General features: G+C 47.6%; 1 protein-coding gene across 5 annotated transcripts in view; it reads left to right on the forward strand.

The window, feature by feature from the left end:
* The window catches only part of PXYLP1 (2-phosphoxylose phosphatase 1), a 72,106-nt gene that overhangs the window by 50,625 nt on the left and 5,637 nt on the right, over positions 1-15,844 (forward strand). For all 5 annotated transcript variants that reach the window (XM_055321183.1, XM_055321187.1, XM_055321184.1 and 2 more), the window contains 3 exons: positions 3,347-3,505; positions 4,463-4,589; positions 14,539-14,678. In XM_055321183.1, the coding sequence (XP_055177158.1) occupies positions 3,347-3,505; positions 4,463-4,589; positions 14,539-14,678 (426 nt within the window). The remainder of the gene's footprint in view (positions 1-3,346; positions 3,506-4,462; positions 4,590-14,538; positions 14,679-15,844) is intronic.

Consider the following 15,844-nt stretch of genomic DNA (forward strand, 5'->3'; position numbering starts at 1 on the left):
GTCTATAGCAGTTCCTAAGTGGTAGCCTCCACAGACCTTACCCAGTGTGCTTACAGATAAACTAGCCAACTGTGGGGACTATGGGATGTCTAGAGACCTATGCCCTTATGTCCCTGTGTCACTCATATGATCATGTGTCCTTAGCTTCACCTGTGCCTGGCCCAGACTCAAATGAAGTGTGCCCGCAGGCATGGCCAAGGGGCCAGAATCCGGCACCATTTCATAAAAGAGCAGAGTTAAGGACTGGGGGTTGCCACACGCCAGAATTGCTGGGTCATTAAGATGCTGCCTTCAGACGTATACTTTTCTCCTTCCCTTGCTCTGGCATGAATCCCCCAGTGGTAAATTACCTCTATAGACACTTGAGCTTATGGTGTTAGCAATTCTGGCTCCTTCCAGCTGCTGGGAAGAAAGTGGCTGTAGGACCGATCAAAGGACTAATTTTGAATTGGTGAAGTTCTGACCAATTTTATAGCTATATGATTGTTGTTGTAATACAAATAATAAAAGTAATGAATGAAAATACGCTAATAAAAAAGTGTATCTAGACATTATAGAAAGATACATCCATGTCTATACATAGAGGAAGTATGTAACATGCTTACTGTAAACATGTATGTATGTAGATCTGTAAAACAATGTAGACATTTATGGGAAAACAAATAAAAATACTACTTCATACCCCATTCCACCCATTCCCCAGAGGAAACCACTGTTGCATTGTAGTGGATGTCCCTGTAGACATTTTTATGCATTTACATAATAAATGCCTATATGTTCGTACATTTATAGTTTTTTTCTTAGCCAGTAACTTGGTTTGTTCACTTCATTTATCTTTGATTCTTTTACATCTTTTTTTTTTAAGATTTTATTTATTTATTCATGAGAGACATAGAGAGAGAGAGAGAGAGAGAGAGGCAGAGACACAGGCAGAGGGAGAAGCAGGCTCCATGCAGGGAGCCCATCCTGGGACTCCAGGATCACACCCTGGGCTGAAGGCAGACGCCCCACTCCTGAGCCACCCAGGGATCCCTCTTTCACATCCTTTTTAACTTTGGCAGAATATTCCCCAATATGGATGTAACATTCTGTTCCATTAATGATGGATACTTAGTCCATTTTCCTTTTCTGTTTTTACAAATAACGCTGCGGCCAGTCTCCTTGGCCATACATCTTTATGATTGGGATTGATTTAAATTCCAAGAGGTAGGATAACAGGATTGGGGATAAAGCACATATAACATTTTGGTGGATGCTGCCAAATACTTCCAAAAGGTTCCTGTTTCCACTCTCACCTGCAGTGTGTGGAAGTGAGTTTTTACAGCCTTGCCAGTACTGCTACTGCCATTATTATTATTAAAACATGAGATTCTAGTCTGGTGGGGAGGGATCAGATGCTATTGTTTTATTTTGTACTTAAGTATGAATAACATTGAACATCTTTTCATACATTCATTGCCATTGGTGTTTGTTTTTCTGTAATTAATCTGCTCATACCCCCTACTGATTTTTTAGTTGTAGAAGCTCATATGCATTTTGGCTTTAATAATTTGTTACTTATGTTGCAAATATTTTCCTTTCAGTGGATTGTCTTTTAACTTTATTTATAACATCTGTTTGCCAAAGGAAAACCTTAAGTATTTATTTAGAGGAACCTATAAAAGAAATGAGGGAGGGCAGTCCCGGTGGCCCAGCGGTTTAGCGCCGCCTGCAGCGCAGGGCGTGATCCTGGAGACCCTGGATCGAGTCGCACACGTCAAGCCTGCTTCTCCCTCTGCCTGTGCCTCTGCCTCTCTCTCTCTCTCTCTCTCTCTCTCTCTGCATCTCTATGAATAAATAAATAAAATCTTTTAAAAAAATAAATAAAAATAAAAGAAATGAGGGAATTTAAATGGATTTAGACTGGTGGTTGGGCCTTATTTTGGCTATTGTTCAAATGTATGTATGTATGTATATTCTGGTGATTGATAAACCTTTTAGAAATTAAATGATGCATGGGCACAGCTATTTCTGTGTGTTTCCTCAGTTGGTGGATGCTAAAAATAAAACTATCATTTTGTAGAGAGTTCCAGAAAATCTGTGGTGCTGCAGAGGTGCCCCATATATGGACCATTGACCCAGAAGATGGACTTACATCTGCTTCTAAGTGATTGATAAAAGTCTGTTCATCAGGATTCATTTGGTTGAAAGTAACTGAAACCCAACTCAAACTAGCTTAAACAAGAAGGGTTATATATGATGTATGTAATTAGGACTTTTAAGAGAGGTTCTGGTTTCAGCCACTTCTGAACCCAGGGTCTCCAAGAATGGATGTCCTCGGGTCTGTCTCTCTCTCTCTCTCTCTCTCTCTCTCTCTCTCTGATTAGGTCTCTGCATTTGTTTTTCTGCTTGTTTCTACTCGGCATCATTTTCTTCCTCTGCAGGCAGAGGCTGTCTGAGGAGGAACATGTAGCTAGGGCAGCCCCAGGTTTCCATTCTTAGAGATCAGCATACAAAAGAGAGCCTTTTCTAGTGTGTGCACAGCGCCTCTGTCAAGGAGAAGGAGACTAGTTGCCCCATAACTATCCTCATTGACTCAGTCAGAGGTCCATCTCCAGCCAGGGACAGGGACCCTGTGATTGACGGTTCAGCCAGAACCACATGAGGAGGGGAAAGAGCAGTTCACCAACAGAAAGAAGGGTGCTAGATGGACAGACAGATAGATGGCGGGGCCCACACATGACATCCAGAAGACTGGTGGGGAGAACCAGTAGAGGCAGAGGAGTGAGCTTGAGATGGGGTTCCACCCACCACATCCGCCTTGGGTGACTGCCTCAATCTCCTCCCTTGACACTAGGCTCTCTTCTTTGTAAAGTGGTCTTGTGAGGATTAATGAGTGATGCCTGTGTTTGGACTCTTGGGGACCCCAGGGTGCAAAGCAGATGATATCAAATGACATCTGTCAGATAGCACATCTAGCACTTCGGAGGCACCCAAGAGGTGCTGGCTTTCCTCTCTAGTATTTACTAGAATTCAGAGGGTGCTAGGAATGATGTAACCAGGTTGCATGAAGTTCTTCCTCTACCACCGAGCGAGGCAGGCCCCTTCTCTGGGGTGGCCCACCTGCTGTGGCACAGCTAATTATCAGTCAGGAGAAGGTAATGGCGTTGAGAAAGAGGCAGGGCCCAGTGGGGGCTTAGGAAACAGTTCTTGATAAGAAGCTGACCGCTTGCTGGACTGAAGTCCACCCTAATGCTAAGGGAGAGAAGGGTTACTCAGTGCAAATCCAGCCACGCTCTGGGCCCCTCCTGCTGGCCTGGGGCCCCCCACGCTGCACCTGTCATGACCTGCCTTGCTTTCCTTGCAGTCCACCTGACCCCAGTGTCCACAGCTAAGAATGGAGTGAGTAGCAAGAGTCGAAAGAGAATCATGCCTGACCCAGTGACCGAGCCCCCCGTGATGGACCCCATTTACGAAGCTCTTTTGTACTGCAACATTCCCAGTGTGGCTGAGCGCAGCATGGAAGGTAGGCCTGCCTGCCCTGCCCAACTTGGTACCAGGACGGACGCCCCTATGGGAACGAGTAGATCTTCATGCAGCGCAGCATGGTAGGAAGGAACCTGACGGCTCAAATCCTGCAGTTGCCACTAAGCCGTGCCCTTGAATGAGTTCCCAAGTCTTAGCTTCCTCATCTGTGAAATGGGGGTAATGAGCAGTCTCCGCTCACAGGGCTGCCCGGAGTCTTAAGTAAATGCTTCAAACACGTGGCTCATGAGAAGCCCTCTGCACATGTTTGCCATTATGGTTTTTAGTGGGATACCAGAGATGGAAAGGTAGGATTGATGGGCTCTAGGGCAGCACCCCCAACTACCCCACCCCCTTTCCAATAAACTGTCTTCGGGGCTTACGATGTCCACAGGATGCTGGATGTTCCGTTGGTATCCTGCAGTAAAGGTGTAGGAAGATACGATTTTTGTGTTGTGTTGCTTTTTTTGAACATGGATCAAAATGATACTGAATATTTTTATCAGTGTTTGCCCTGATTTGTTTCATAGAGCTTTATTTATTTTGTTGATCTTTTTAAGGAGGCTCCACACCCAATGTGGGGCTTGAACTCCCAACCTTGAGGTTAAGAGTTCTGTGCTCTACCGAGGGAGCCAGATCCCGTTTCATGGAGCTTTGAAGTAGAAGTCATTGTTTCTAGCATTTCTCCGGGCCACTCGCTAGACTGTGGATTGTGAGTGAGGCCACTCTGGCCTCCAGCACCCAGCCACACCCCCAGAGCCTCCCTGTCACCTCTGGGGTGTCAGAGACCTAACCAGACATAACCAGTCCTGTCTCTCTCCTCCACCTGCCTTGTGAGCCACCCCGCTGCCTGCAGCACGGCACCCTGCTGCTGGGCTCATCCCTCCCCACCTCTGTGAAGTGGAAAGGCTGCTCACCTCCCGAGTGATAACCAGGCCATGTTACTCCTCTCCCACAGGTCACGCCCCCCATCATTTTAAGCTGATCTCAGTGCATGTGTTCATTCGACACGGGGACAGATACCCACTGTATGTCATTCCCAAAACGAAGCGACCAGAAATCGACTGCACTCTGGTGGCCAACAGGTAAATTGCACTTTTTCTAAGAGTTTCCAAGCGTCGGTTCTCTCTGTCCCAGTCAAAACGCTGGCTGGAGAATGACAGGCAGGGGGAGTAAGCTCAACAAGCGAGTCCTGTTTGCCAGAAGCCTGATCTTCAGCGCAATCCTGCGTGTAAATTACCATTTCACAGTTGAGAAGAAGGAGGCCCAGAGAAGCGAGGACAGCCGTGTAAGGCCACACAGCAGACAAACCGAGATTTGGGTCCAGGCCAGTGTGGGGCCTGCTCTTCCCTCCTGTGTTCTGCAGTTTGAGAAGGAGCAGGGACCTAGTGCAGTGAACTCTGGGCCCGATGTGCTCAGGCCCTGGCTCAGCTGTGTGGTTTGGGGCAGCAGGTGAGTCCCGCCGTAGTCTCCGAGCCTCGCCCTCCCATCTCTGCAGTGGGGATGCCGTTGCTGACTGTTGGGTCACGAGTAAGTGAAATGATAGAGGAGAACATGCCCCACCAGCTGTAGAGCCATGTACATGTAAGACTTACTTCAGCCTTTTAATTTTTCATGGGAATAGGGATAGCACGTTCTTGGTTGAGAGCCCTTAGGATGCAGAAGAATTCAACAGAGACTGGAAATTATGCATATGGGTAAGGCACAGCTCTAAAACGAGAGGCCGAATTAGCCCTGAAATGACGGGTGAGGCCTCCACGACGTGTCTGGGTGCATGTAACAGCCCTCGCAGAATTGACTGAAGGAGCGAAGGAGATGGAGGGAAGTGCTCACGGAGGAAGATGTCATGTGGATGGAATGCTTCCAGGTGCCAGTCTGCCCGGGGCAGGCCCGGTCTGGGGGACCAGGCCTCTTCCTTCTAGTGGATGGTGGTGTGAACCCCAGGGAGGGAGTTTCAGGGTAACTTTTTGGGTCTCCAGGCTTCTCACTGTCCAGGATTATGGGGAAGAGGAAATGAACCATTGGATGTAAACACATCATGAAATAGTGTGTGACTATAGCCTATCACGCACTTTCTCCTTTCCTGCTGGAGGTCACGAAGCCTGCAGCCTGGGTGCTTATGTCTTTTTCTGTGTTTAGCAAGCACAGGTGAATGTCCCAGTGTCCCACAGGTTGGAAAAGCCCCTGGGTCAAGGTCTCTAGCCTTCTGTGCCAACCTTCTGAAACCTTCTCCCCCTGCCATACCCACTCTTGGTGGCTCCCCACCCCTCAGACCTTTGCCCCTGCTGTTTGGCTCTCTAAACCCACTCCTACAGCTCCTCAGAGGCTCCCCTGAAATGCTGCCCCTTCTGAGCAACCCCTCCTGATGTGTGAGGATGAGTTCTCTCGTATTGGGCATTGTCACTGCCCCACTCAAACTGCAAAGGGCGATGTACAGGAAGGCTCTCTGAACAAAATATTGAATGACCGGACCTAAACTGGCCTTTGGATTAGGGGAAGGAGAGAGGCCTCTTGCTGGGCTGGTTATCAGCCCTTTGGTTTCTGGATCAGAGGATGGTCTAGAGTGATCTAGGATGGCAGGAGAACATGGGGTGCAAGGAGGGCAGCTCAGAGAAGTGGCTTTGCTCCACTGGCACAGTCTGTGGATATCTGCCGTCTGAACTGCTCAGGAATAGATAGGCCAGGAGGCCTCTCAGTTCGCCAGCCTTAGGGCAGCCTCAAGGACTCTGACAATACCATGCATCAGCCCTGGCAACATGTCTTCTGCTCCCCTTTCTCTAGCTGGGCTCTACATTCCCAGACATGAGAATTTTTCAGTGGCTCGGCCCAGACCAGGGGTCCATTCCCAGACCAGTCTGCTGTTACTCAGGTCCCTGAGCACCTCCAGGCTCTGGAGGTTACCCTCACTGTTTAGCTAGAGAAGGTGCCCATTGGGCACGGCTACCTGCCAACATGCAGACACCCCCCCCCACCTCCCCCCCCTCCCGCCCGTGTACCTGCATGCTTTGCAGCTTATCTTCCAGCATGATTGTGCCCTTCCCACACCACTGGCTCCTTAAAGGCATTGGATCTCTCTCCTGTATCACTGGTGTCCAGCCCGAGCCTGGCATAAAACAGTTGTCACACTAGGTTGGTTGCAGGGTGAATTCAGGACCTTAGTGAGAATCACAAGTCCTATTGCTGATCAAGTGCCTCATGATAGATTTTAGCCTCTGCCGTGGAACTCTCTGAAGCCTTAGAAACCCTTTTGGTAGAAGGCCAATCACTTTAGCTTTGTGGCCCTCAGTACTTTGTCCTGGGCCGTGGGGACAGTGGTCCATCCCTTAGCACAACCTTGTGAATTCTAACTAAGGGGCCGCACTAACACACTGAGCTGGTCGTACTGAGGGGTTGACAAGCGTTGGTGTTCCATTTACTACAGTGGCCTGCAGGCTCTCTGGGCCCAGGCTCTTTCCCACTTTGAGTGGTCGTGGTCAGGAAGCCAGGCCAGGTCCCAGGGCCCCTCATCCATTACAGCCATGGCAGGATCCTGCGATGGGGCCATTTCTGGAGCTCCCAGTTGAGAGGTGCAGCTCCTGGGGACCAGCTGCTCTGCTGCCCCTGCCCCCGTTTTCCCTGGCCTTAATCTTCCGACCTACTTCTGTTTTATTGAACATTCTGTGTCTTCAAGAGCTGCTTTAAGTCCTTGGTGGAAGGAGGGAGGAGTATGCATGTTTAATTAATTGCTGACATTTAATTAATTCCATCCTTAAAAACATGAAGTGGACCTGTCATAAATGCACACTTAGAGTGAGAGTGAGCAGGACTCCCGATGATGTGGAGCCCCCCCCACCCTCGGGCTTCGGAATCCCCTGGGACTCTGGGGTCTGGGACACCAGCCGTGCCTGCTGCCTTCCCAGGTACTGATTCAGGTTCGGGAATCATCCATTTTTACAGCCTCGTAAGGGCGGTGGGTCCTGGAGAGTGGCCTCTCGTCTAGTCTAGTGAGAGGGCGTAGCTGGGCCAGCAGGCAGGGTCGCAGTGAGCTGCGTACAGAGGAGCTGACACCCGGGCACGTTGGCGGCCCCAATGCTTCCCGTCACCGTGACCCATTTCGTGGCTCTCCCCAGTCTTTGTAGCGGAAGCTGCCTCTTCCTGAAGGCCGTGTGCCTCGTGGCAAAGGTACTGTTTTAACTCTCATGGGACAGCATTTGGCCAGCCGTAGGGTTATTAGCCATAGTTATGCCATGTGTATTAAATGCTTTTTTTGCTTGCATTCATGAATATGAACTAGATACTCTTCTACATCCAAGGAAGAGAAGAAGATTTGCTTCAATCAGTATTTATTCAGTACATTGTGTTTTTAAACACTTACTATGTGTCAGGTATTGTGACATGTGGCTGGCCTACATACAGAGAGGTGGCATGTGAACAGGCATCTCGATAAAGTGAAGGCGCCAGCCCCGTGCATATCTGAGGGAAAAGGGTTCCAGACAGAGGGAACAGCAAGTGCAAAGAGCCTGAGGCTGGAATAAGACCAGTATGTGGCTGGACTGGACAGGGAAGGGGGAGGAAGGGCTTCTAAAGACTCATAGAAGAAAGGCTGCTCCTGCCCCCAGGGGGCCCGGTCCCGCCTGATAGGCAATCTGGTGGCCAGCACCCATGGTGGCAGCTGCAGTATTAGAGAAGCAGTGGAAGAATTAGAAAAAGTAGAGGTAGAAGCAGTTTGAGAACCATATTTGGGGCATGAACCACAAGAGGGCAGCCTGCCTGGGCTTGGGGGGGGACTGGAGAGGTAGGATGGCAGGTCCAGGAAGGCCACTACGACCAAGGGACCTAGAGGGTGTTCGGGAGCACATCAGGCAGCAGCTGGTGATAAATGGTACCTGGGGCGGTGAAACCTACCTGGGCAAAGGTTTACGGAGGTGGACAGCTTGGCCCACAGATTGGAGCAGGGAGCAGAGAGGTGGAAGGGTGGAGAGGGCCTAGGTCATCTGATGCTATGAACACCCAGCTAAGGAGAGTGGCAGGCATCAAGGCGGCAAGGGAGCTGGGAAGGGGAGGGATGGAATTATCAAGATCTCTGGCTGCCATGATGCCAAGGACGGATCAGAGGCTGGCTGCGATGTTTGCCTTCCTATGGCCATAGTGATCCAGAAGAGAGATTGCCCCGCAGAGTCCCACCCAGGTCCTTAAAATGACCTACAGGACTTCCTGTACTCTCCCCCTTCCCCTTGCCCTGCCCTGGGGCTCTCCTCATCCTCACTCACTCCACCTCAGCCACACCGCCCCTAGCCCTCCTTCCCACTGACGGTGTTCTCTCTGCAGACAGCTCTTCCCCAGCAGCTTCATGGCCAGCAGGTCCACCTCCTTCAAGCCTTGCTTAAATGTCACCTTCTCAGAACACTTCACTTACAATTACAATGCACTTCTTCCATCTAAATCTCCTGGGTCCCTCTTTTCCTGCTCTTCTTTTTGAGAAACACACCAATGCTCCATAGCATCTGTTACCTTCTAGGGTGCATGTGCACACGGGCACACACACATTTTTTTTTAAAGGTTTTATTTGTTTATTCATGAGAGACACAGAGAAAGAGACAGAGACATAGGCAGAGGGAGCAGCAGGCTTCCTGCAGGGAGCCCAATGCGGGACTCGATCCCAGGACCCGGGGATCATGACCTGAGCCAAAGGCAGACGCTCAACCACTGAGCCACCCAGGTGCACACCCCACACACACTTTCTGGTGTTCATTGTATGTTGTCTGCTTCCCCAGGCTAGAATGCGAGCTCCCTGAGGGCAGTGTTCAATGCTGCTATATGCCAAGGGCCTAAGAGGATGCCTGGCAAATGGGAGGAACACGATCAAATATCTGTTGAATGAATAAATGGATGGAGGCCAAAACTCAGGGAGTGTCAGTGGAGTTGGAGAGAAGGCTTGGGTCTGAGAGAAAGTCACAAGGTGGGGTTCGTAGGACTTGCTGACAGGATGAGGGTGAGACAGAGACAGAGAGGATGGTGGCCAGATTTCTGATTGGGTATCTGGCTGGTGCTGGTGCCCCTGCCCAGAATAGAAAGAGCAAAGAAAGGGAGGAAGGAGAGGGAAGTTAGGAGGACAGGTCTCGGTGCTAAGTATGAGCTGTCATCAGACATTCCAGTGATAATTTCTAGAAGGTAGTATAGGCGTGTAGGTGTGAGGCTCTGGCATGTTGTCCTGCCAGGGGACGGAGGTTCATTTGAGAGTTCATGTGTCGATGGCAGCTGACACTGTGGGTGTGACTGGTATCACAGAGCCTGTGGAGCGAGGGAAGGCTGAAAACAGAGTCCTGGCAAACAGGAGCCAAGAAGTAGCCCAGAGAGGGAGAGGATCCCAGGAGGAGACTTTGCAAACAGGAGTGGCAATGTTAGGAGAGCTAAAAAAGGAGGAAGTTTTTAACAAAGGGTGAGGGGCAATTAATCACCTCAGGTAATGCACAGAGGTCCAGAAAGCCAAAGATGGAGAAAAGCATATTGAGCTAATCTGTTTAGAATTTCATTTCATTAATAATATAAAATAAAATTTTATGTTTCATAAATTGTAAAAGTCTGTGGAATGAACTCATTCCAGTTTCCAGCCACATGAGCTTTTTTGAATTGTGTTCTCTGATAACAGTATCACTGGCACTATGCTTCTTCTCTGTCTTAATGTTCTATGCAGGACTCAGTAATTGCTCAGATTATAGCGAAAGCACAATACATTTTCTCATGGGTGTGTAGATTAGCCTCGAGGTTCTGTCTCAAGCTTTGTGGCATAGATGTAAACAATGCATACAAAAATGTAAATAAGAACTCTGGAAATGAATAGTTTGAAGCCTTAAGATAGCAGCACCTTTAATTCTTCCAATTTTCTTTTTCTTTTTTTTTTTTTTTTTTTTAGATTTCTATTTATTTGACAGAGACAGAGCACGAGCAGAGGGAGGGGCAGAGGGAGAGGGAGAAGCAGGCCCCCACAGAGCAGGGAGCCCAATTCAGGGCTCAATCCCAGGACCCCAGGATCATGACTGGAGCTGAAGGCAGACACTTAACCAGCTGAGCCACCCAGGTGCCCAAGTTCTGTCGATTTTCAATAGGAAAGCAGATTTCCAGGGAGGTTGCAATGACATGAGTTTTTCCTGAAGAAAAATTCATCATGACAGATAGAATCATTTCTGTGTTAGAGTTAGTCTAGCCTTTTGTAACCAAGAGACTGAAGAATCCATTGCCTCAAATACCAAAGTTTACCTTTGCCTTGCATGATGGTCTGAGGTAAGTGACCCAGGTCATATTATGTGGCTCTGCTTGGTCATTTAGGGCCCCAGGTTCCTTCAGATCATGGCTCCCATCATGCCCTAGGGATGTCTACATGATTGAACCTGGATTGCTTCCATGTCTACCTAGTGGCTGGTGGGAAGGAAAAGAATGCTAAAGGGCATTCCATGTTCTAAAAACCTAAACTCAGTAGTGGGATACATCCTTCCATTCCATTAGCGAATACCATGTGGTTCTAGCTAACCACTAGGACCTCAGAAATGGGACCTAACCAATTCCCAAGAAGAGAACAGATTTTTTTTTAAGATTTATTTATTTATTTGAGAGAGAGAGAGAGAGAGAATGTGCTAAAGGGGGAGGAGGAGCTGTAGGGGAGGGAGAGAGAGAATCTCCAGATTCCCCACGGAGCATGCAGCCCAACATGGGGTCGATCTCCCCATCTTGAGATCATGACCTGAGCTGATATCAACGGTTGGACGCTTAACCAACTGTGCCACCCAGGTGCCCCAGAGGAGAACAGATTTTAGTGTACAATGTTTAAAGAAAAACCACAGCTAGATAGTAGTTAGTAGCAGTAAAAACAGATTGTATTCAGGATGCAGTAAGGGAAAAGAGATCTCAGTGTAGAAGTGGGCTCGATTCCAAATACAACATGGGCTGTGGGAATTTATAGCCAGGGAGCAGGGTGGAGGTCAGTGGCCAGAATAGGACTAAGAGGAGACTTCAGGGGTGAATTTCTGGCCAAAGGCAGGCCAGGGTGAGCAGATACCACCTGGGAGATGAGGAATTTGATCAGATAGGAAGAGCAGGAGATTCTGGCTAAATTGACTTAGCAGGCTTTTTGCTAAAACTGAGTGATACAAAATGGACATAAGTCCAAAGAACATAGAAGTCCAAAGGTTGAGGCCTAGCTGGAAAGAGGGTTCAGAGGAGCCTAACTATAGTTTACTCAAAGAGAGTCTGTCACAATTAGCAGTTTCACTCATAATAATTTCCATTGAAGTCTGAGTATTTTAGTAAACCAGTATAGGAACTTGTCATATTCATTGCTACAGCTTATGGGAGGCTTGGACTTTTCGTAAAGCATCTAAGGATGGGGTACTTCCCAGTCCAATTCATTTACAGGTGTTTTGGAGTATCTGCCATCAAGCTAGGTACCCTCTTGGCTACAGAGTGAGGAGTGGAGCTGTGGACTGGGTAGCCAAGACCTGGACATTTAGATCCAGGACAGGCCCAGGGACTCAGGTTACCTGGTCCTCTTCTTGTTAAAAAGATCCAGCCACGGGACGCCCGGGTGGCTCAGTGATTGAGCATCTGCCTTTGGCTCAGGTTGTGATCCCAGGATCCTGGGATCAAGTCCTGCATCAGGCTCCCTGCATGGAGCCTGCTTCTCCCTCTGCCTGTGTCTCTGCCTGTCTCTGTGTCTCTCATGAATAAATAAATAAAATCTTAAAAAAAAAAAAAAAAGATCCAGCCATTTGCTATCTCTCCTGTTAAGTGAAGTTTTCCTTCCAGCAATCGCCATCCTTCCGGACCAAAACCAAGTTTCTATCTATACAGTTAGATATTAACATATCATTAAGCCGTCAGATGCTGTGAAAACGTGAGATAAGCTCAGCAAATACTTCCACATCCTGTTGATGGATGGCCTTTGTTTATATTAATTCAAATTGTCAGCCCTTATTGTCAGTCTGGAAATCTTATTTCCCAGTTTGCAAATATTTATGTGTTTTAGCCTTGGGAATAATAACATATCCTCTGTTTTTGTGGAAAGACACAATGCCCTACAGCAATCCAGGATGATTAGACTATATATTGTGTCAGTATTAGCATTCTCTAATTTTTAAAAAAACATTTTTTAAAGATGGACTTTCTACTTTTTTGAAAGATAATAAAAGCATTTTACCTGGGGCACCTGGGTGGCTCAGTAGTTGAGCATCTGCCTTTGGCTCAGATTGTGATCCTGAGTCCTACATGGGCTCCCCATGGGGAGCCTGCTTCTCCCTCTGCCTATGTCTCTGCCTCTCTCTGTGTGTCTCTCATGAATAAATAAAAATCTTAAAAAAAAAAAAAAAAAAGCATTTTAACAGCCAAAGTTAACCGGGCTCTCAGACAGGAGAGGCCTGCCATTTAGAACAATTTATCCTTGCTTCTCTTCATGTTGATTTAGCTTAGCTGGGAATTCATCTTATCTGTTCACTTTCATTCAGCCGGAGAATGTACACACATTCATAGGCCATCTCATTATTCATAGAAAAGGTGTGTGTATTAGGTTATCTCATTATTCAGAGAAATGTACATATATTTATAGGTCATTTCATTATTTAGGGAGATTGTATATTAGCAACTGGAAGAATAAATTAAATCTTGATTTACCCCATGTATTGTGGCAGAAATATAAGTAATGTCAGATACTATAAAAAAAATGTTTTTTATCTCTTCATTACCACCCCATGTGAAATGAGATACTATATGTGCAAAATGCAAAGCGAATGGTAGAGAGCTGTAGAGATCTTGGTTACCTTAACCAATTAATTTTTCTCAAAGGAAATTTTCCAGAGGTCAGTTAAGGATTACCGGGGTGAAGGTTGAGGGTAGGTTTGCTAGGAGGAAGGGGCTGCATGTGTAAAGTCTGGGATGTGTGAAAGAACAAGGTGTGTTGGGACAGAAGGCAGTCAGTTACCTGTCACCAGAGCCCAGTATTCAAATGGAAAAGGTGGGAATCCCTGAGCCTCAAGGTGAGGTGGGGCCAGAACAGATTGATAGGCCACACGAGTCCACGGGTCCGGTGGGAAAGAGGAAGTATACAGGAGCAGGGCCAACTGGCCTTGCTGTTAAATCGATCTCGATCTCGGGCTCTGGAGGAGGCAAGATTAGATTGCAGTTAGGCCAAAGAGGAGCCCATGCCATAGAGACAAAAGCTGCCTGAGCCAGAACCAAGGGAGTGGCTGCAGAGAAGTGGCTGTAGAGAAGCCCCAGGAGGACACATCTAGGATTGGGTGGCAGATGGCATGTATAGGAGCAGGGGAAGGAGAAATCAAGGAGGACTTACAGCCTGGGCATGACCACCTGGTGGGAGTCAGTAGCCTCCTGAGGAAGGAAACAGGATCTGGGTGGTGGGATCTGAGTGGCAAAGGTGACTCCCCCAGTGCCAGGAGTGATGGGTGCTTCAGCAGAGGTTAGGGGCTTGGCCTGGCCTCATGCAATATTAGTGGTGGAGCAAACGTGATCCTGGAATTTAAAAGTGATTGAACTTGAAGCACCTGTGTGGCTCAGTTGGTTAAGCATCTGACTCTTGATTGGGCTCAGGGTCATGAGATTCAGCCCCATGTTGGGCCCCAAGCTCAGCAGGAATCTGCTTCTCGGGAAGCCCCCGTGGCTCAGCAGTTTAGCGCCGCCTTCGGTCCAGGGTGTAGTCCTGGAGACTTGGGATCGAGTCCCACGTCAGGCTCCCTGCATGGAGCCTGCTTCTCCCTCTGCCTGTGTCTCTGCCTCTCTCTCTCCCTGTGTCTCTCATGAATAAATAAATAAAATCTTTAAAAAAAAAAAGGAATCTGTTTCTCTCCCTCCCCTCCATCCCTTCCGCTGCTCCAGCACACACTCGCGTGCTCTCTCAAAATAAAATCTTATAAAAAAAAAAAATCAAAGTGACTGAGCCCAGTACCTGTTCTTATGGGTAGGACGCACCTCGGATTTTACTGGCTGAAGTTGAAACCTTTGTGGACTATTCTGGAGCATAGTGACGACTAATTCTCCATGTTGTCTCCTTAGGAAACCATATCACCCTAAACTGGAAGCTTTCGTTAGTCACATGTCGAAAGGATCCGGAGCCTCTTTCGAAAGCCCTCTACACTCCCTGCCTCTTTACCCCAATCACCCACTGTGTGAGATGGGAGAGCTCACGCAGACAGGTACGTGTGACAGCCATTGGCTCATTCTTCCTCCCATGTCCTCTTCTATGTGGCATACGTCAGAGCAGATGCTCCTGGGCAAGGCGCTGTGTGCTCATGGGGATGAATAAGGACTAGTACCACAGGTGGCTCTGAGCCCACCAAGGTATCTAAGTAAACATACGATTCCTAAACATTAAAAATAGCCCCTTTCTTTATTGCAAAACCAGTATATGTCAATGGAAGAGAAATTAGGAAAGATGGTCAAGCAAAAGGAAGAAGAATTTAAAGTACCCCCAAATCCCAGCCCACGGAAGAAATGAGTCCTCTTGTTTCATTTGTTTATGTGTGTGCACACATGCACACACAGTGGTATCTTACTACACAATTTTGTAATACACTTTTTCATTTAACAGTATGTTGTGATAATCCTTCCCTGTCGATATTCATTAACAGCATCATTTCTTATGTCCACCTACTATCCCACTATTGCTGGGCCATAATTTATGTAACCAATCCCATGTTCAAAGAACATACTTCAAAGAAAGCAACCTGATAAGTTTTAATGCACGAGATCTCAGGAACAAATATGTGTGGCAGATCCCCAGTGAGCATGGAGCTTGTTTGACTGAGTGTGTTCCTCACAGAAGCCCACCTTTCCTTCTGAGCCCTGTTCATACCATTCATTACACAGCCTGTTCCCTGTCAGGGTGGGTTGGTGAGTTAACTGTGGAATTACCTCTGTTAGGAAGAGAAGGAACTGGTAGCTCCCCAATAGCCTCTAGTTCCTTCTTACTTCAATCCAGGACCTCAGAGGGCCTTTGCAGGGTCACCAGCCTTTTTGGAAGAATCCGGAGGACCTGTTGGCCATGTTGTCCCACCATTACTGTAAGACCTCAGCTTTGATGAAAGGAAGGTTCCTGTCCTAAACTTGGCCCTGTGGAGTTTTGCCATGTTTTAAAATCCATTATTATTGGGGAGAATGATAGTGACAGAGTGGGCCAAGCTGAAGGTTCTAGAAGACTAGTCTTGAATAAGGAGGGTTGTCGAAAGCTTTTGGTTGGTAATGAGTTCCACGTACACAAGGTTGGCAGTAGTTTAAAACAGGAGACCAAGTGCTTCCTTTTGTTAACAAGTATTTTATGGTGCTTCCTTAACTCTCCTGAAGTGAAATTCAAATATAATAG

Source organism: Nyctereutes procyonoides, unplaced genomic scaffold (genome assembly GCF_905146905.1).
Source record: "Nyctereutes procyonoides isolate TBG_1078 unplaced genomic scaffold, NYPRO_anot_genome, whole genome shotgun sequence".
NCBI classification, from domain to species: Eukaryota; Metazoa; Chordata; class Mammalia; order Carnivora; family Canidae; genus Nyctereutes; species Nyctereutes procyonoides.